This window comes from Schistocerca cancellata, chromosome 2 (genome assembly GCF_023864275.1).
Source record: "Schistocerca cancellata isolate TAMUIC-IGC-003103 chromosome 2, iqSchCanc2.1, whole genome shotgun sequence".
NCBI classification, from domain to species: Eukaryota; Metazoa; Arthropoda; class Insecta; order Orthoptera; family Acrididae; genus Schistocerca; species Schistocerca cancellata.
The window spans coordinates 439,428,575-439,449,825 of NC_064627.1; the positions used below are offsets into that span (position 1 = coordinate 439,428,575).

Genomic DNA, 21,251 nt, shown 5'->3' on the forward strand with positions numbered 1-21,251 from the left:
AGATAAGGGATATCCTTTAAGTAAAAGTAATAACTCTCTTTTGTTTGACATTAAAAAACGCCGGTCTTTGTTTCGGTCATCAAAAGGGGACAAAACAATTTTTGATATCGATTTATCGTTTCCGCGAGTTTTCACCACCGGTGGGCTGCCGTGCTTTGCGCTAGAGTGCAATTACGTTCGTCTGCGAACTCTGGACCTACAGGCGGTGTACTAAAAGAGCCGCTGCCTCGGTTTGATTTCAATTCCGACAAGTTAGTGTGACGGCTTACTCACCTGAAGATAGCGGCCAGATGGACAGCCGAAATATTGTGTCAAGATGGTGTTATGTTCCGGCTGAAGACCTGGTATGAATATCAAGGCATAATGTTGGTTTATTATTAACCACAGTTTACACAATTGTTTCAGTATGAGCACCGGAGGCGTGGAGGAGATGCTGCATCCATACAATGACGTGATCAACAGTTGCTCACAGTCGTTCCTGTGGCATTTGAGCGAAGTGTCCATAGACTTCAGATCAGGTAGAGGCTGAACGTGTCCTTGGTTAACGCATTCTTTTAGATAATCCCATAGACAAAAATCACATGGATACAGATTGGGCAACCTTAGAGGCCATGAATCTGCAAAAACCTCTCGAGATAACACGTTCGTGGATGATTGCATTCAGCAGGTCTTTCACTGGGCGAGCGAGATGAGGTTTTGCCCTGTCTTGCATGACAACAGTGGCTTACACACAGCTTCTCTCATTCGCAGCAGCAATCACATGCTATACAAGAAAGTCTCGATTAAGTGCAGACGGCATGGTAAACAAAGCAGGCCCTCTCGGTGTATTCTCTTGTAAAAGAACGGACCGAGAATAGATGTGCTCGTGAATCCACAACACAGAGTCACATACGGTGAGTGCAATCATTCTGTAATGAAAATGAACCTCGTCACTCTACAGAATTTTGCACTGCCACAAATTATCGATTTTGACCCATGCCAGAAACCAAAGAGCAAATTTAGAATGTTGCTGCGGATAAATAGGTATCATTTACAGCACCGTCTGTATCTTGTACGGGTACCAGTTTAATATAGACCGCAAAACTTTTCTTACTATTGACCATGAGATAGGCAGTTCTCTTGACACTCCGAGAGCACTAGTGCTAGCAACAGCAACGTCATTAAACGATTTACAACGAGATAGGATGCCTTTGTCTTCCAGGTGCCACACCAAGTTCACCTTTGTTTTAGAATTTCATTATTAGCTTCCTTAATGACAAGAGGCTTCCTCTCAGATCTTCCAGTCAGCGATACTTTCTCTGTGCAGCACCATAATTGCTGCCGTTCACATAACACAGTTCACTAACAGCGCGCGGCCTCTATTCGCGATATCCATACTGTTCACTCACTTCGTGGCTTGTCCACTGAAAGCGTGGATGCCATACCGTCATACGCTCACTGTACAGCGCCAGATTTGCGCCTGATGCCCAAAATGGGAATTAATTTGTTTTCAGTGTAAATAGGTTGCGCCTTAATGTATTATCATATCTTCCAAGATTCACAGCCTTACGATAATTACAACACGCACTGCACCTTAGTGAATAGCTAGCACCCGATAATATCAGCATTAGTAAGCAAGAATAAAGCTGTCTCTGACTATTTTAAATAAGCTTGAATTGTTCAAAGATCCCTAAGCTCTGATGTGATATTACACGGAATTTTACGAAGGACAAAAAGAGAGAAGCGTTTTGCTGATTACACTGCCAGAAGAAACATTAGTACACCGATTTAGTGGTTTCCAGTTCACTCACGATTTATTGTTGCAACTGTCCACATGGAGTACATGTAATTTTTACACTCACAGACAAATAACACAAGCGGTTCTGAAGTATCAGGTAGCGTACCAAGCCATTCTGAAACACCCATATTAGACCGTGATGCAGCCTCCATACGCAGCAGTGTAGACGCTGACTCTCGCATCCAGTCGACCGTACAGTTGGCGAATACTGTCCTCGGATACGTAATGCCACACCTGTTAGACCTGTTCAGGTAGTTCTGTAAGGGCTGTTGGTTGACGAATCGCACAAGTCAGTTACCGTCCCACAACATCCCACACATGCTCAGCTGGAGGCAAGTCCGGAGATCATCCTGGCCAGGGAACCTGCTGCGCGTCTCGCAGAGCACGTTCCCTTTCACAGTCAGTGTATGGGTGAGCATTATCCTGTTGGAACAACACATCACATCCCTGTTGCAATAACGGCAAAAGAATGGGTATAGCTACATCTTCATTTACCGAGCGCTGATTAGCGACCCTTCCAGAAACATCAAAGGTGAACCAGAGTTATAACTTATAGCACTCTAGACGATAAGGCCTGGGAAAGAGCCAGTGTATCTCGGACAAATGAACACTACGAGACAGCGCTCACGAGTCCTACGTCGTACGTGCAGGCAGAGTCTGCTTTTATTTCTGAAGACGAAGGCGAGCCATTCAATCTTCCAAGTGATCCTGTGGCGGCACCAGCCGAGCAGTGCACTTCGATACTGTGGCGTGAGTGGAAATCGGGATAGAGGTGTGCGCACCCTTAGCATCACTGCTAAAAACCGGTTCGCAACAGTTCAAGTTTACACGTCTGGGCTCATGCGACCTCTTACGTGTGCTGTGGTATCTGTACGACCCGGCACTGCTGCCCTTACAATACAACGACCCTGGTGGACGTTATACAGAGACTCGTCAACGGGAACGAGAATGTTCACCTGAGCACAGATACCAGCACTGCTGCACCACAGACGCAGCACGTCGAATTTCTGTGGCGATTCTTAGAAAGGATCATTCCGCCACTCGTAAGGTCAAAATTTGGCCCCTTTCCAATTTGGCTCAGTTAGCTGTAGGAAGTACGGATGCATCTCCCTGGTATGATCGCCTGCTTATTTCAGAATTTTGTATCACACTGAGCTTTCCCTATTAAAAGGTAGACACAGCTGGCGCTCTGGTAGCTATGTCTCTATGCTACGGACGACGTTGAAACCATTATCAGCACAACCACCATCGTCCATCTACATCTACATCTACATGGTTACTCTACAATTCACACTTAAGTGCCTGGCAGAGGGTTCATCGAACTATTTTCATACTACTTCTCTATCACTCCACTATCGAATGGCGCGTGGGAAAAAGGAACACCTAAATCTTACCGTTCGAGCTGTGATTTCTCTTCTTTTATTATGATGATTATTTCTCCCTACGTAGGTGGGTGTCAACAAAGTGTTTTCGCATTCGGAAGAGAAAGTTGGTAATTGAAATTTCGTAAATACACTCCTGGAAATGGAAAAAAGAACACATTGACACCGGTGTGTCAGACCCACCATACTTGCTCCGGACACTGCGAGAGGGCTGTACAAGCAATGATCACACGCACGGCACAGCGGACACACCAGGAACCGCGGTGTTGGCCGTCGAATGGCGCTAGCTGCGCAGCATTTGTGCACCGCCGCCGTCAGTGTCAGCCAGTTTGCCGTGGCATACGGAGCTCCATCGCAGTCTTTAACACTGGTAGCATGCCGCGACAGCGTGGACGTGAACCGTATGTGCAGTTGACGGACTTTGAGCGAGGGCGTATAGTGGGCATGCGGGAGGCCGGGTGGACGTACCGCCGAATTGCTCAACACGTGGGGCGTGAGGTCTCCACAGTACATCGATGTTGTCGCCAGTGGTCGGCGGAAGGTGCACGTGCCCGTCGACCTGGGACCGGACCGCAGCGACGCACGGATGCACGCCAAGACCGTAGGATCCTACGCAGTGCCGTAGGGGACCGCACCGCCACTTCCCAGCAAATTAGGGACACTGTTGCTCCTGGGGTATCGGCGAGGACCATTCGCAACCGTCTCCATGAAGCTGGGCTACGGTCCCGCACACCGTTAGGCCGTCTTCCGCTCACGCCCCAACATCGTGCAGCCCGCCTCCAGTGGTGTCGCGACAGGCGTGAATGGAGGGACGAATGGAGACGTGTCGTCTTCAGCGATGAGAGTCGCTTCTGCCTTGGTGCCAATGATGGTCGTATGCGTGTTTGGCGCCGTGCAAGTGAGCGCCACAATCAGGACTGCATACGAACGAGGCACACAGGGCCAACACCCGGCATCATGGTGTGGGGAGCGATCTCCTACACTGGCCGTACACCACTGGTGATCGTCGAGGGGACACTGAATAGTGCACGGTACATCCAAACCGTCATCGAACCCATCGTTCTACCATTCCTAGACCGGCAAGGGAATTTGCTGTTCCAACAGGACAATGCACGTCCGCATGTATCCCGTGCCACCCAACGTGCTCTAGAAGGTGTAAGTCAACTACCATGGCCAGCAAGATCTCCGGATCTGTCCCCCATTGAGCATGTTTGGGACTGGATGAAGCGTCGTCTCACGCGGTCTGCACGTCCAGCACGAACGCTGGTCCAACTGAGGCGCCAGGTGGAAATGGCATGGCAAGCCGTTCCATAGGACTACATCCAGCATCTCTACGATCGTCTCCATGGGAGAATAGCAGCCTGCATTGCTGCGAAAGGTGGATATACACTGTACTAGTGCCGACATTGTGCATGCTCTGTTGCCTGTGTCTATGTGCCTGTGGTTCTGTCAGTGTGATCATGTGATGTATCTGACCCCAGGAATGTGTCAATAAAGTTTCCCCTTCCTGGGACAATGAATTCACGGTGTTCTTATTTCAATTTCCAGGAGTGTAGATTTCGCCGCAAAGAAAACAGCCTATGTTTCAGTGAGTGCCACCCCAACTCGCGTATCATATAAGTGACACTCTCACCCTTATTGCGCCATAACACGAAACGAGCAGCCCTTATTTGCACGTTTTCGATGTCCTCCGTCAATCGTACCTGGTAAGGATCCCACACCGCGTAAGAATATCCCAGCAGAGGACAGACAAGTGTAATGTAGGCTGTCTCTTTAGTGGGTTTGTCGCAACTTCTAAGTGTTCTGCCAACAAAGCGTAGTCTTTGTTCGCCTTCTATACAATATTATCTACGTTGTCTTTCCAATTTAAACTGCTCGTAATTGTAATTCCTGGATATTTAGTCGAATTGGGAGACGTTAGATTTGTGCGATTTATTGTATACCCAAAATTTATCGGATTTCCTTTAGTACCCATGTGGATGACCTCACACTTTTCTTTGTTTAGTGCCAACTGCCACTTTTCGCACCATACGGAAATTCTCTCTAGATCACTTTGTAATTGGCACTGAGTGTCTGATGATTTTACTAGGCGGTAAATTACAGCGTCGTCTGCAAACAATGTAAGGGGGCTGCTCAGATTATCACTTAGATCATTTATGCAAATCAGGAACAGCAGAGGGGCAATGACCCTGCCTTGAAGAACGCTAGACATCACTTCTGTTCTACTCGATGATTTACCGTCTATCACTACGAACTGTAACCTCTGTGAGAGGAAGTCATGAATCCAGTCACACAACCGAGGCGATACTCCATATGGACGCAATTTGATTAATAGTCGCTTGTGAGGAACGATATCAAATGCCTTTTGGAAATGTACGAATATGGAATCGATCTGAGATCCCTTGTCGACAGCACTGAATATGTCATGGGAATAAAGAGCTAACTGTGTTGCACAACAACGATATTTTCTCAATCCGTGTTGGTTATGTATCACTAAGTCATTATCTTCAAGGTGATTCATAATGTTCGAGTACAGTATATGCTCCAAAATCCTACTGCAAATTGAGGTCAGTGATATGGGTCAGTTACTCCTATTTCCTTTCTTGAATATTGGTGTGACGTGTGCTACTTTCCAGTCTTTAGGAACAGATCTTCCGTCAAGTGAGCGGTTGTATATGACTGCTTAGAAGGGCCCTATTGTGCCTGCAATCTCTGAAAGGAACCTGGCTGGTATACCATCTGCACCGGAAGACTTGTCGTTCTTAAGTGATTTGAGTTGTTTCGCAACACCTAAGGTATCTAACAGGTGATCAAAAAGATAGTATAAATTTGAAAACTTAATAAACCACGGAATAATGTAGATAGAGAGGTAAAAATTGACACACATGCTTGGAATGAGATGCGGTTTTATTAGAACCGAAAAAAACAAAGTTCACAAAATGTCCGACAGATGGCGCTGGACAGCAAAACTGCTACCGTGACGGATGAGAGGTACGCCGATATGTTATAGAATCGCATCATCCCCAGCCTGGCTGATAAACACCTGCTGGAACGTACGATGTTTATGCAGGATGGCGCTCCACCCCATGTTGCTAGACCCGTGAAAGATCTCTTGCGCGTCGTTTGGTGATGATCGTGTGCTCAGCCGCCACTTTCGTCATGCTTGGCCTCCCATGTCCCCAGACCTCAGTCCGTGCTACTATTGGCTTTGGGGTTACCTGAAGTCACAAGTGTAACGTGATCGACCGACATCTCTAGGGATGCTGAAAGACAACATCCGACGCCAATGCCTCACCATAACTCCGGACATGCTTTACAGTGGTGTTCACAACATCATTCCTCGAGTACAGATATTGTTGAGGAATGATGGTGGACATATTGAGCATTTCCTGTAAAGAACATCATCTTTGCTTTATCTTACTTTGTTATGCTAATTATTGCTATTGTGATCAGATGAAATGCCATCTGTCGGACATTTTTTGAACCTTTGTATTTTTTTGGTTCTAATAAAACCCCATGTCATTCCAAGCATGTGTGTCAATCTGTACCTCGGTATCTAAGTTATTCAGTGATTTATTCAGTTTTCAAATTTATAATGACTTTTGATCACCCGGTACTTTTATGTCACTCATGCTAACAACTGTTCTGGTTTCGAAATCTGGAGTATTTACTTCGTCTTCTTTCGTGAAGGAATTATGAAAAGCTGTACTTAGTAACTCCGCTCTAATGACACCATCATCGGCAACATTTTCATCGCTATCGCGCAGTGGCGCTATTGACTGTGTTTTGCCACTGGTGTACTTTACACACGACCAGAATCTTTTTGGGTTTTCTACCATATTTTGAGACAATGTGTCATTGTGGAAACTATTAAAAGCATGTGCCGTCATCGGATCAAAATCGACGTCGTCTTTCCTAGTATATTAACATTTTTTCCCACAAGTGTACAATTTCGGTCTTCATAAGACGTGATGCGGAGAGAAAACCAAACAACAACATTCAAATGAAGGTAGTTCCACTAATAGACAAGAAAAAGTTTTATTAAACGACAGATAGGCTATACCGAACTGCAAGTTCATGTGAGACCAGACAATGTGAAGAGAGAGTGCAGTGCAGTGCATGGCAGACAGTCGAGAGAAGGGGAGAGACTCGCCTGCGGTGGGACGGTGATGCCCGCGAGCGAGAGCAGGCCCAGCAGGATGATGGGCATCCAGCAGGCGGCGTCGGTGGCCACGATGAGCGTCATGCGGCGCGCCATGGTGGCCGAGTCGGGCCGCTTGTGCTGCTGCTGGACTGCGCGCTGCGTAGTGCGCGCCACCGCGTACATCCACACGTAGCCCAGCGCGATCACCGAGAACGATGCCAGGTTCAGGACTGAAACAGCGCCAGCACGTCACGCTCTCCTCCGGCACTCCGTCCTCCACTGTTAGTCTGATACCTGCACATACACTGATCAGCCTCAACATTACGACCATCGACCTATTAACGATACACACCCGCACAGACGATAGCAGCATCACCTGGCGACTAATGATTGCTAAACAGATACATTGCAGATGCGTGTAAACTTATTCTCATACATTAAGGATAATGCTGATACATGGTGAAACAACGCTCTGGTCGGCGGTTGGCGGGATTGATAACCTCGGGGTATGACCATGAGGTGCATGTGACCTGCGGTCGCCGCAAGGTGGCGCTGGCAGCAGTCCACATACGCAGAGGTGTGTTGGTGCATGTCAGAGTACGATGCAGCGAGTAAGTGTGCAGACGTTTTCAGACGTGCTAATAGTGACTGTTTGTTGAAAATGGCTCAAAGAACACATGTTGATGACGTTATGAGGGGTAGAATACTAGGGAGACTGGAGGCTGGTCAAACACAGCAGGTCATCGCACGGGCCCTCCGTGTGCCACAAAGTGTGATGTCACGATTATGGCAACGATTCCAGCACACAGGAAACGTGCCCAGGTGCTACAGTACCTGACGCCCAGAGTGTACAACACTACAACAAGGCCGATACCTCACCATCAGTGCCCTCAGACGGCCACGGAGTACTGCAGGTAGCCTTGCTCTGGACCTTACCGCAGCCACTGGAACAGCTGTCTCCAAACACACAGTCTACAGACGACTGAAGAGACATGGTTTATTCGCCCGGAGACCTGCAAGGTGCATTCCAGTGATCCCTGGTCACAGTGGAGTCCGTAAAACTTGGTGTCAAGAACAGAGTACTTGGTCATTGGAACAGTGGTCCCAGGTTATGTTCACAGACGAGTCCAGGTATAGTGTGAACAGTGTTTCTCGCCGAGTTTCCATCTGGTATGAACCAGGAACCAGACCAACCCCTTAATGTCCTTGAAAGGGACCTGTATGGAGGTCGTGGTTTGATGGTGTGGGGTGGAGTTATGATTGGTGCACGTACACCCCTGCATGTCTTTGACAGTGGAACCATAACAGGTCAAGTGTATCGGGACGTCATTTTGCACTATTATATCCGCCTTTTCAGGGATGCAGTGGGTCCCACCTTCCTCCTGATGGATGATAACGCACGGCCCCACCGAGCTGCCATCGTGCAGGAGTACCTTGAAACACAAGATTTCAGGGGAATGGAGTGGCCTGGCTGTTCTCCAGACCTAAACCCATCGAGCACGTCTGGGATCCTCTCTGTCGACGTATCGCTGCACGTCTTCAAACATATAGGACACTTCATGAGATCCGACAGCCACTGGTGCAAGAATGGGAAGCTATACCCCTGCAGCGGCTCGACCACCTGATCTAGAGTATGCCAACCCGTTGTGGGGCTTGTTTAGGTGTGCACGGTGATCATATCCCATATTGATGTCGGGGTACATGCGCAGGAAATAGTGGAATTCTGTAGCACATGTGTGGCGGGACGGTTTACTCAACTCATCACCAATACCGTAGACTTAACGGATCTGTGTCGTGTATGTTCGCTATGTGCCTATGCTATTAGCGTCAGTTTTGTGTAGTGCCACGTTGTGTGGCACCCCATTCTGCAATTATCCTTAATTTATGACCATGAGTGTAGTATCAGTGAGCGTGCTATCCTTGTGCAGAACGGGGAAGGCGCGAGATCTATCTGAGCCTGACGGAGGGTAGGTTGTGATGGCCTGGAGACCTGAAACGAGCATTTCGGAAACTGCCCGACTGGTCGGGTGTTTGAAGAGAGCTGTGACAAGTGTCAACAACAAGCAGTGAAACCACGGCCACACGTCGTGGTGTTTAACGCCCATCCTTCATTACAGGTGTAGGACGTCGTAGGCTGAGCAGTCTCGTAAAACAGGGCAGGCAGCGAACTGTGGCGCAGCAGACATCAGACTTTAATGCTGGGTAGAGTACAAATGTGTCTGTACACACAGTGCACCGAAAACTCCTAATGACAGGCATCTGCAGCCGGACACATGCAAGTGCCAATGTTAACACCACGACATCGGCAACTACGGGTGAAATGGGCACGTGAGTATCGGCACTGGACGTTGGCGCAGTGGCAGAGCGTTGCACGGTCTGATGAATCCCGATATCTTCATCATGCCAATTGGAGAGCGGGCATCCGTCTTCTTCCAGGGGAACAGCTCCTTAACACACGTACTGTGGGACACATACAAGCTGATAGCGGCTCCATTATGCTCTGGGGAACATTCATGTGGCCATACACAAGTCCAGTAGACTTCGTGCAATGAACCACGACGGCCAAGGAGTTGCAGACCTACGTACAGCCATTCACGGCGATCATGTTTCCCGACGGCAGTGGCACTTTCCTCCAATATAATGCGCCGTGTCTCAAGGCCAGGAGTGAGATGGAGTGGTTCGAAGAACACAATGGCGAGTGCCAGTCGTCGTTCTGCACCCCCCCCCCCCCCCTCCACCCAACTCGCCAGATCTGGACCCAATGGAACACACCTGGGATGTGATTTAACGTGCATCATAGCCGTCTCCCTAGAATTTATGGGAATTAGGTGAATTGTGTGCACAAATGTGGTGCCATCTCCCTCCAGCAACGTATCACGGCCTCATTTATTCCATGCCAAGACGCATTCCGCTGTTATCCTTACCTACGTTGGACATAACGGCGATTAGGAAGTTGGTCCTAATGGTCTGGCTGATCATTGTACATTACCTCATCAAGACTATCAAGACAAGCCTACGTAACGTGGTACTGACTACTACACCTTACACATGGTGGAGGGTCGTTGTAAAAAAATTGTTTGAAATCAGCTACAATTAATTAGTTCCAAAGTGTCACCAACATTCGTGCTAGCACAGTCGCTATGCGTGGAGAGTTAAAAATAATGGGATGCTAAGGTCGACTAGCTCCTCACGAGTCATACATTTTAGCAGCTTATGCTAAGCGATACTTGAGCTGATCTAAAGAGTGACGCTACTGAACAGTGGAAGACCGGAAACAAATGCCGTGGGGTGATGAATCACGCTATACCCTGTGGCTATCCGATAGAAGGGTTTCTTTGCATTGCCCACAGAACGTAACCTCCCTTCATATGTAGCACCACCACTGAGGGACAGAGAAGATGGTGTTTCAGTATATGGGTGTTTTTCATGACTAGGATGTGGGCCTTTACTCTACTTAAGAAAATGTGAAATGGTGATACATGTGTACTTGTACAGATTTTCTACATTGTATATGACAGAGGAACACTTCAGAGTCGATCACTGAATCCGTCAGCATGAGAATGCACCCTGTAATTTAGAAGCATCTGTGACGCAATGCTTTGCAGGCAATAACGTTTCTGAACCAGACTGACCTGCGCATATTCCTGACCTGAACCAACGGAACACTTTTGGGGTGAGTCAGTGCATCAAATGCATTCCAGGCCCCAGCATCCAACATTAATACCTCCTCTCAATTCGGTTCTTAAGGTCGAATACTCTGCCGTCCTCCACAGACATTCAGGCACCTCATAGAAAGAGGCCTCAGCAGCTTTCATTCCGTCATAAAGACGGAGAGTGGAAAAGTTATACATTAATGTCTACTAAACAGTGTCGGGATACTTTTGATCAGATACCGCGACTACCTTTACATGTATCTCGTCTGGCTGTTCACTGCACCATCAAACATTTCCACTTTGCCTTTTAATCAAAACATTTATGCCCTCCAACTTGGGTCCTGTACACGAGCACCACATACATTGAAACGCCCAATGAAGTGCCAACCACTTCATACCAACAATTCCTCCATCCATCCTTATCTCTGATTTTGATTGGAGTCATGAGGCCCACCATAAACTCCTCATCTGTGCTAACCTTTTCGCCTCAGACTAGCACTTGCATCCTACGTCCTCGATTATTTGCTGGATGTATTCTAAAGTCTGTATTACTCTATAGTTTTTTCTTTCTGCAGGTCTCTCAACAAGTACCATGAAAGTTATTCGCTGATGTCTTAACAGATGTCATATCTTCCCGTCCCTTTTCTTGTCAGAGTTTTCTATACAATCCTTTCCCCGCCGACTCTGCGGAAAACATCCACATTCCTTACTTTTTCAGTCCACCAAATTTTCAACGCTCTTCTACAGCACCGCATCTCAAATGCTTCCTTTCCCTTCTGTTCCGGTTTTCCCGCAGTCCATGTTTCAGTACCCTACACTGCTGTGCTCCAAATGTACATTCCCAGAAATTACTTGCTCAAAATAAGGCTTATGTTAGGTATTCGTAGACTTCTCTTTAAAAGGAATACCCTCTTTGCTAGTGCTAGTCTGGTTTTTATCTCCTTCTTGCTCTTTCCATCACGAGTTATTTTGCTGCCTAGGTAGCAGAATTCCTTAACATCGTCTACTTCGTGACAGTCAAATCTGCTATTAGGTTTCTCGCATTTCTCATTTCTACTAATTCTCATTACTTCTTCTTCGATTTACTGTCAATCCATGTTCTGTACTCATTACATCGTTTCTTCCAATCAGCATATTGTGTACTTCTTCTTCACTTTCAATGATGATAGCAATGTCATCAATGAATCTCATCATTTATACCCCTTCACCCTGAATTTTTGTCCCTCTCTTAAACCTGTTCTTTATTTTCGTTATTGCTTCTTCAGTTTGTACACTAAATAGCAGTGGCAAAAGAATATGTCCCTGCCTTACACACTTTCTAATCTAAGCACTTCGTTCTTGGTCTTCAAGTCTAATTGTTCCATCTTGTTTGTTGTACATATTGTACATTAACCGTCTCTCGCTATAACTTATACTTTTTCTTTCAGAATTTAGAACATTTTACACCATTTTACATTGTCCAGCGATTTCCCAGGTCGACAGACGCTGTGAATGTATCTTCATTTTTAGTTAGTCTTGCTTTCATTATCAACCGCAGCGTCAGAACTGCCTCTCAGGTGCCTTTACCTTTTCTAAAGGCACATTGATCATCATCTAACAAATGCTCAGTTATCTTTTTCATTCTTTCGTATATTATTCTTGGGTGCATGAGCTGTTAAGCTGATTGCGCGGAAGTTATCACACTTGTCGACACTTCGTATCTTCGGGACTGTGTGGATGATGTTTCTCCGAAAGTCAGATGGTATATCGCCAGTCTCATACATTCTACATACCGACGTGAACACTCGTTTTTTTGTCACTTCCCTCAATGATTTTAGAAATTCCGATGGAATGTTATTTATCCCTTCTGCTCTTCTATCATATCATGAGACAAGTACTCCCCCTTACAGACGCTTTCAATGTATGCTTTGCACATATCCGCCTTCTCCTCTGCATTTAACAGTTCAATTTCAATTAAACTCTTAATGTTACCGCCCTTGCTTTTAGTTTCACGGAAGTTGCTTTGATTTTACTTAATACTGAGTCAGTCCGACAGTCTATCTATTTTTTCACATATTTCCTGCAGCTATTTCAACTTAGTTTCCGTGCACTTCCTGTTTATTTCGTTACTAAGAGACTTTTATTTCTGCATTCCTGAATTTCCACGCTCATTTTTGAACTTCATTCTTTCGCCGGTCAGCTGAAGTACTTCTTTTGTTACCCCTAGTACCTTCGCTGTTACCTTCCTTGAATCTATGTTCTTCTTTCCAGTTACAGTGACTGCCTTTTTTAGAGACGTCCATTCGCCTTCAACTGAATTTCCAACTGAAACTGTTGTGTCGGCTATTGTGGCAGCCAGCTCTGACACAAACAGAGGAGAAGAGCTGCGATGTCCAGTGGCGGGAATCCAAAATCATCCGTACAAAACACTTTCTAATTAGAAAACTTTATTTCTGATAAGGAAATAAACATAACTTATCTTTATGAAGTGGATACCTGTGCCTCCTATTTGCAATTATTTATCCTCTATTACCACTCGCAGAACGCATGCTAAGTATCACCTTCCTGTTACTCAGTACTGATGCTCTCGAACTACCAGGGGTACCAGCGATGGGCAGGTAGGTAAATCATCGTTGACAGGGGGCACTGAATGTGGTCTTCCTGGAAGTTTGGCGCCGACCGCTCTTTCCATTGGTGCGAGGGTCATCTCCTTCTTGATGCCGTTTCGTGGAGCTGCGCTGATCGGAGTGCAGTCGAGCATTAGGACTGCACAGAGGTATTTCTTATCGCAGTATCTACAGCCTTAAAGAACTTCAGGCATGTCTCTTCGATCCTTAGTACTTCCGTAACTCAATACTTGACGCATTGATTGTTATTGACTTTTCTCTTAACTTGAGCCTACTCTTCATGATTACTAAATTGTGATCTGTGTCTTTATTCGCCCATGGGTACGCCTTGCAATCCAATGTCTCGTTTCGGAATCCCAGCCTGACCATGATGTAATCTAAGTAGAATATTCTATATTTTCCCGCTTTTTTCGAGTGTATCTCCTCCTCTGGTGATTCTTGAACAGAGTGTTCTCTATTAAAAACTGATATTTATTGTAGAGCTCAATCAGTCTTAATCTCCTCAAGTTCCTACTACCAAACCCTCTTCTCCCATAACTCTTTCTTATAATCCCTGCCCAATAATCTCATTCCAATCCCCTCCGATTATTAGATTATTACGTACCGAATTACCTTTTGATTACCCTCTACCTCTTCATCCTTTGCTTGCAGCGTTGGCATGTATACCTGAACTATTGTTGTCAGTGCTGATTTTATATCGATGCTGATGAAAACTACCCCATTACTGAACCGTAAACCGTAACTCATGCTCTACCCTACATTCCTCTTCATAAGGAATCCTCCTCTTATAGCATAATCTGCCTTGTTGATATATCCTATACTCGTCTGCAAGAAATCCTTGTCTTCATTCCATTTCATTTCACTGACCCCATTGTATCTACACAGGGCCTAAGCATTTCCTTTTTCACATTTTCTAGCTTCCATATCTTGTTCAAACTTCTGACGTTCTACGACCTTGTTCGTAGAATGTTACTCTTTTGCTGGTTCTTTAATCTTTCTCATGGTCCATGCCTAAAGGTTGCCAAATTTTTTCAAACCACCATGTCCCAAATCGTTACCTGCAGTAGCTTCAACCGATTCTTACCCCTGATCATGAAGTGCACCATCAGCCTCACGTTTCCCACCATCCTTCCCAAATCAGTGGCATTTTGTCAATCTCCATCAAGTCCAACTTATTCACTGTTTCTCAGTTTCTTCACATTCGTAAATACCATAATCATATCCAAATTTCACACATGCATTTTGCATTGCTACCCTGTAAACTGCATCTCCACGAAACTATTCAATTTTCCATCTGTGAAGTTTGAAACATAGGAGATGAGGTACTGGCGGAAGTAGATCTGTACAGAGATGTAGTGAGTCTTACGTTGGTAGCTCAACTGTCAGAGCACTTGTCAGCGAAAGGCAGAGGTACAGAGCTCGATTCTCCTTCCGGCAGACTGTTTTGAATTTTTTATAACCAAGACATTTTGAGACAATATCTGGTTTCCAAAATTTCAATGATAATTCGAGATATTAAAACTCTAAAAGTTTTCTCAGTCCTGTTAAACATCGTTCCTGTGGCTATAGTTTTGCATAAACTGCCTGTTGTACTAACGAGCTAAGAAACGCAATTAAAAGCGGCAAGTGCCCTATAAAAACCTACACATTAACAGAGTGTCGCCAGTAATGTTACTGTACGCATGACTCATAAAACGCCGCGCGGAGTGCCCGCGCGGTAGAAGTTGCCCTGTCACGAATTGCGCGGCCCCTTCTGCTGGACGTTCGAGTCCTCCCTCGGGCATGGTTGCGTGTTTGTCTTTAGCGTAAGTCAGTTTAAGTAGTATCAAAGTCTAGGGACCGATGACAGCAGTTTGGTCTCTTCGGAATTCACCCACATTTGAAAATTTTTTGATTCATAAATGGTTATTTATGCACAAGTATGAACTTTGAATGACCCACAGAACTAACGGCAACGTCGTCATTGATGACTCGGCACTAAGAGACGTGAAATATCGAAGTTTCCACCAGTATCAGCCAGAAAATCTAAACTTGAAAATAAATGACGAAAACGTTTTGTACTGAACCAGAAATTCTATCATTACTACTACCCCGTTTTAAATAGCCACCAAACACGTTTAATACTCGCATGCGGTACTTTAACTCACAGGTAACAATGTCTGCACATGTTTACTCTTGAAATGCCATAATGTAAAGTTTTGTAACAAGGATTGGTAAAAAAACAAGTAATCGAATTGTTAAGTAAGTAAAATCACAAGTTAGGTAGCGCATTTTTTCAGCAGCAGCGAGATGTGTGAATCTGAAACGAGGATACATTTTGTTTTTACCCGATCGGGAATCGGACTCAGCACCTACCGCCGTTGTTTTCTATCCACGAACAGACGTAAGGTGTCGATGGTTTGCTCACCAGTGGTGATGTGTATGCATGTTTGACTCGAAATAATGGTACCTACCGTTATTGTTGATATTTTTATGCTGGACCAGCATTCTAACCCAGACGCTTATCTTTCGTTGAGACAGAGGCATTTTCAATCGTGGAGAGAACAAATAAATGATCGAACTATATCGTTTCGAAGGGGTCAAATACTGCGACAGAGGAGACTCCACTTCGTAACGCAGTTCCGCAACAAAATTTTCAGCGTCCCAACTTCAAATACAGTAAGAGCTCTGTGACCTTAAATGGGCACTGGTTCAGTTAATAAAATGAAATTTTATAGTGAAATAAAGTTTGCTGTTGACTTTTTCTAACTGCCGCGACTTCCACATTTTTATGGTCCAACCTAAACCGGCTCTGATGGTAGCGAAGAGATATGATGTTTAGTACGGGTTACAAATTTGCATTGGATTTGCTGTCATTCAAATTAAGTAAGGAAAGTTAACAAACACTAGGTGTGTATCTCTTTACAAACGCTGTTTGAAATGTGCTGTAGCGAAAGGTGATTACTTTGAACGCCAGTAAGTAAACTTCGTTAGCTTCGCTTGTTTCCTTTACTTTCTGAGACCATTCACCGAACTGTTCAGACGCATCTTCTATTTCGCTACGCTCCGCAAGCCAGCGTTATGCTCTGATGCACGACTAGGAACTCCTACGCTGCTATAAAGCTTCACGTTTCGCTGAAGAACAAGCAGAGAATGGAGCCAAAAACTGCTAAAATTAGAATGGAAACACTCCCCAATCGCCGCTATGTACGATACGAGGCTCCTATCTCGATAACACCAAGAAGGTACATAGATCATTTTGCGGTTTGTTTAGGTAACAGCTTAACAAATATTAACGTCTTCGATGCAACAAGAATAAGAGACACTACAGACGTTCTATATGTAGCAATTAGTTAAGTAATCAGCCCGCAGCAGTCTCGTTTCCACTTTTTTGAGATGTACTGACTATTCGTCATTTGAATATACAGGCGCTACAGTCTGATTCACATATACTTGACACCAGTTAACTCCATCACAAAACAATGACTAAGGAAAGGATGCAACTAAAGTCGGGCTACGCTTATAGCAAGACAAATGTTCGCAAATTACACGTATTGTCTCATAAAATAAAGACACACACAGTTTCACCAGTAAAAAGTTTGGCAACTCCGGTGATAGTCGACGGACCTCCGGGACTGGAGCTGAAAGACCCTGCGAACTTCACTAGGTATTAACGTGTAAGTTTGATGAAATATTCTGAACAATTCGTGCGTAATAGGTGACTGAGATGGAAAATTTAAGTTTTAAGGTATGTTTCGCGAGTAAATTACAATGCGTTTCATCATTTACTTTGAGGAGACCTGTTTCTATCGGCCTTAGCCTGTGCTACAGCAACGAGAGTAGCTCACGATCTCAATGTCTCAACGGCTGCAACTGTGGTCGTCGATTCGAATTCCGTCGGAACAGTATATTTAAAGTGAGATGTCTTACCTCATTACCTCCATCTCTATTTTAACTGTAAATGACCGTAACGAAATAAAGTAACGGAATGCTACGAAACCATTGAGTTCGTACAGAAATGTTATTTAGGTTATATTAAAAACAAAGCACGAACAGTGTGGCAACACTCTGATCTTCCACTTACTTTCGGGTGTATGCTGAACTACGTCTACGTTAACTTGACACTTTGCTATCATCTCGATGAAATATTCTAAATGGCTTCCATTTAAGACATGTGACTGACTAAGTAAAATACGTTGTTTGAATTCAGGATTGAAGTTTGGCACCTCTCTTGTTGCACGTTCTGAGAAAACTACCTGAGGCGACACGGAAGTAGTGTGAGAATGTACTCTGCAGCAGTGTGTTGGTGGCTTAGCGGTAATGCTCTACATCTACATCTACATTTATACTCCGCAAGTCACCCAACGGTGTGTGGCGGAGGGCACTTACGTGCCACTGTCATTACCTCCCTTTCCTGCTCCATTCGCGTATGGTTCGCGGGAAGAACGACTGCCGGAAAGCCTCCGTGCGCGCTCGAATCTCTCTAATTTTACATTCGTGATCTCCTCGGGAGGTATAAGTAGGGGGAAGCAATATATTCGATACCTCATCCAGAAACGCAGCCTCTCGAAACCTGGACAGCAAGCTACACCGCGATGCAGAGCGCCTCTCTTGCAGAGTCTGCCACTTGAGTTTGCTAAACATCTCCGTAACGCTATCACACTTCCAAATAACCCTGTGACGAAACGCTCCGCTCTTCTCTGGATCTTCTCTATCTCGTCAACACGACCTGGTACGGATCCCACACTGATGGGCAATACTCAAGTATAGGTCGAACGAGTATTTTGTAAGCCACCTCGTTTATTGATGGAGTACATTTTCTAAGGACTCTTCCAATGAATCTCAACCTGGCACCCGCCTTACCAACAATTAATGTTATATGATCATTCCACTTCAAATCGTTCCGCTCGCATACTCCCAGATATTTTACACAAGTAACTGCTACCAGTGTTTGTTTCCCTATCATATAATCATAGAATAAAGGATCCTTCTTTCTATGTATTCGCAATACATTACATTTGTCTATGTTAAGGGTCAGTTGCCACTCCCTGCACCAAGTGCCTATCTGCTGCAGATATTCCTGCATTTCGCTGCAATTTTCTAATGCTGCAACTTCTCTGTATACTACAGCATTATCGGCGAAAAGCCGCATGGAACATCCGACACTATCTACTAGGTCATTTATACATATTGCGAAAAGTAATGGTCCCATAACACTCCCCTGTGGCACGCAAGAGGTTACTTTAACGCTTCCAGTATGCTGGTTGATTTGCATATCGGTTTGGATCTCGATGGAAATACGCTGCGTTTTCTAAGTCCTTTCCTAGTTTTCTTTACTCGATATGACAAAGGCCAGAACGAGATCGGTAAAGAAATCTTAAGGAAAGTTCTGCATCCAGAGCCATATCACAGACTTGATTCAATACAGTGAAGTAACAAGAAGTATCTGATTTGGAAATACTTCAAAATTCAGGCTCTGGGAAGACTTAAAGTGACCATCAATGACAGTAATTTACGAGTTGTTCATCATTTAGAGAACTACCATCCAAAACAAAAGTTATGAAAGCAATGACCACACTCAGGTAAACCTGGAGATGAGAAACGTATGGAGTAGCAGAGTTATATGCTTGTTCTCACCTTTATTTTAGTATATGGGTCAGAAGTGTTAAATTTTCCTTGTGGGTATACATTTTGATTAGTGTGTAATACACTTGAATCATTTCACAACCGTGACTGACAAAAACAGTTTACAACAACAAACGTTCCTGACACAGATGTGTTAAAGGTATAATTCAACTGCATTCTGTGATACTGTTGACACAAAGATTCTCAGGCCGTACGCTGCACGAGAAATTTCCACACGAGTAACTTTGTTATACCTATGTTGAAATTCTGTAACATTTGCGGTAACAGGTATTAAATTCTCACACCCTCCCACACTCGGCATCTCCAAGCACGTCTGCTGGATTCCAGCAAAATACCAGCTGTGTCACTTTCAATCAGATTATGTTCTTCATATCTATCACAGAATTCAAAGTCAGATGGCCCGTCTGTGTTTCCATCAGAGACACCTGTTTCACTTTGCCTCGGTATATCATTTTTTTTCCATAGAAAGTCACACAGCTACTATGAAGAGTGTTGTACCAGCCAAAAGGAGGGCAGCAGCACTGCCGTAGCTCGCTGGTAGTCAGTGCGACATGCAGGGGACACTTGGGCGCGTAGGCGGCCAGTGGCCGGAGCCAGTGTCAGCTGTGGCTCTATTGGTAACGTACTCTGGAGCACGAAAGTTTAGAAGTCCGCCACGAAAACATTTTGCACTATACTACCATCAAAGACGTGCCAAAAAGGGGGAGCTATGTTCTACTTCCGTTAGACTTATAATTTCAGTATACTGTCGAAATGCAGTACAATTAATTGACATCAGCGAGCTTCTTAGCGCCGTGTACCACGAGACCTCTAGTAGACGCGGCATTCGATGGCTATAGCAGATGAAAAAATTTACTCTTCTAACATCCCCATCCAGCAATGTGGTCAGTCTTGCAGATTTCCAGACATAGAATTCGCAGGGTGTCTCCTAACGAATAGGTTCTATCTTAGCCACTGAGGAGGCTGCAGACAGCCTTATGTTTTTGTAAAGGACTGAACTATTTCGAAAGCTTCAGAAGTGGCATACTTCAGAGGTGAAATTTAGAATCACATAATGATTCTGATCATGTTGTTTCGCTGTCGTATGTTTTCAGTCAAATATTACACCAAACAAATATTTCAAAATTTGATTCTTTTGGGAGTCCAGAACATCAGTGTATTTTGAGGATGAAAATATAGATGATCTATGTAGGCTGTGGACATATGGATGGTCTACGTATGCTGTTATCTGTTTATTACTTGAGCAGTTAGCCAATTTAAACCGCCGGTCATTTTCAAGCACATATTTTAAGTTTCACGCTTCATCTCACATTTTACTACATCGCTGCTACATGAGGACAGTTATACATCGTATTTCTGTGCGTATGTGGCACAAAAACAGTACAGTAGTGTACATGATTACTTCTATTAGTGGACACATACAGAAAGCTTCCATATCGTAGTATACGCACAGCTGTTACGTTATAACTTTAGTTTAGAAGGTCAACGTCAGTTATACCGTTTTTATATATACACCTCAGTTTGAAGATAAACTTAGCCTTGGGTTGATAGTTTCGTGTTTTTAGCGGTACTGTAGGCTTCGATATTTAACCCAATTCAACTAACGATTTCCACAGCTGGACGCACACAACTTGTGATACCTCTAAGACAAAACACTTACGCTGAGCTGTCAGACGAAAACATCGACCCATGCTGTGTGGACTTTGTTTTAAAATCTCTTCGTACCTGGTCAATGAGCATTTCATATTCAAGACGTTTTAAGAGGAAACTAAATTCCTCCAACGACGACAAAGTTAATTTTCTTAACAGTACTAAATAGTTGTTCGTGGATCGATTGCTAGCTGTATTTTGTCGTATTTCGCTGGCCTTGTCCCCAGAACGAATTATCATGCAGAAATTAGTACCTCAAGGAATCAAGTAAAGAGAATCGCTGCAACGAATCGAAAGTCTAGCCACAGAAACGCTACCTAGTGTTTCGTACGACGCCATAGACGGAAAGTTATTTATGTCCGAGCGCAGTGCCGCTTGTCTCACTCTTTTGTGCAACCAGCGATGGAAGGTTAT

The 21,251-nt window shown here is 44.7% G+C and overlaps 1 protein-coding gene across 1 annotated transcript in view; it reads right to left on the reverse strand.

Moving 5' to 3' along the window:
• Window positions 1-21,251, reverse strand: part of LOC126154853 (G-protein coupled receptor GRL101-like) — a 373,478-nt gene that overhangs the window by 68,250 nt on the left and 283,977 nt on the right. Inside the window, exon 25 of the mRNA XM_049916191.1 lies at window positions 7,313-7,533. Coding sequence (XP_049772148.1) covers window positions 7,313-7,533 — 221 coding nt within the window. The remainder of the gene's footprint in view (window positions 1-7,312; window positions 7,534-21,251) is intronic.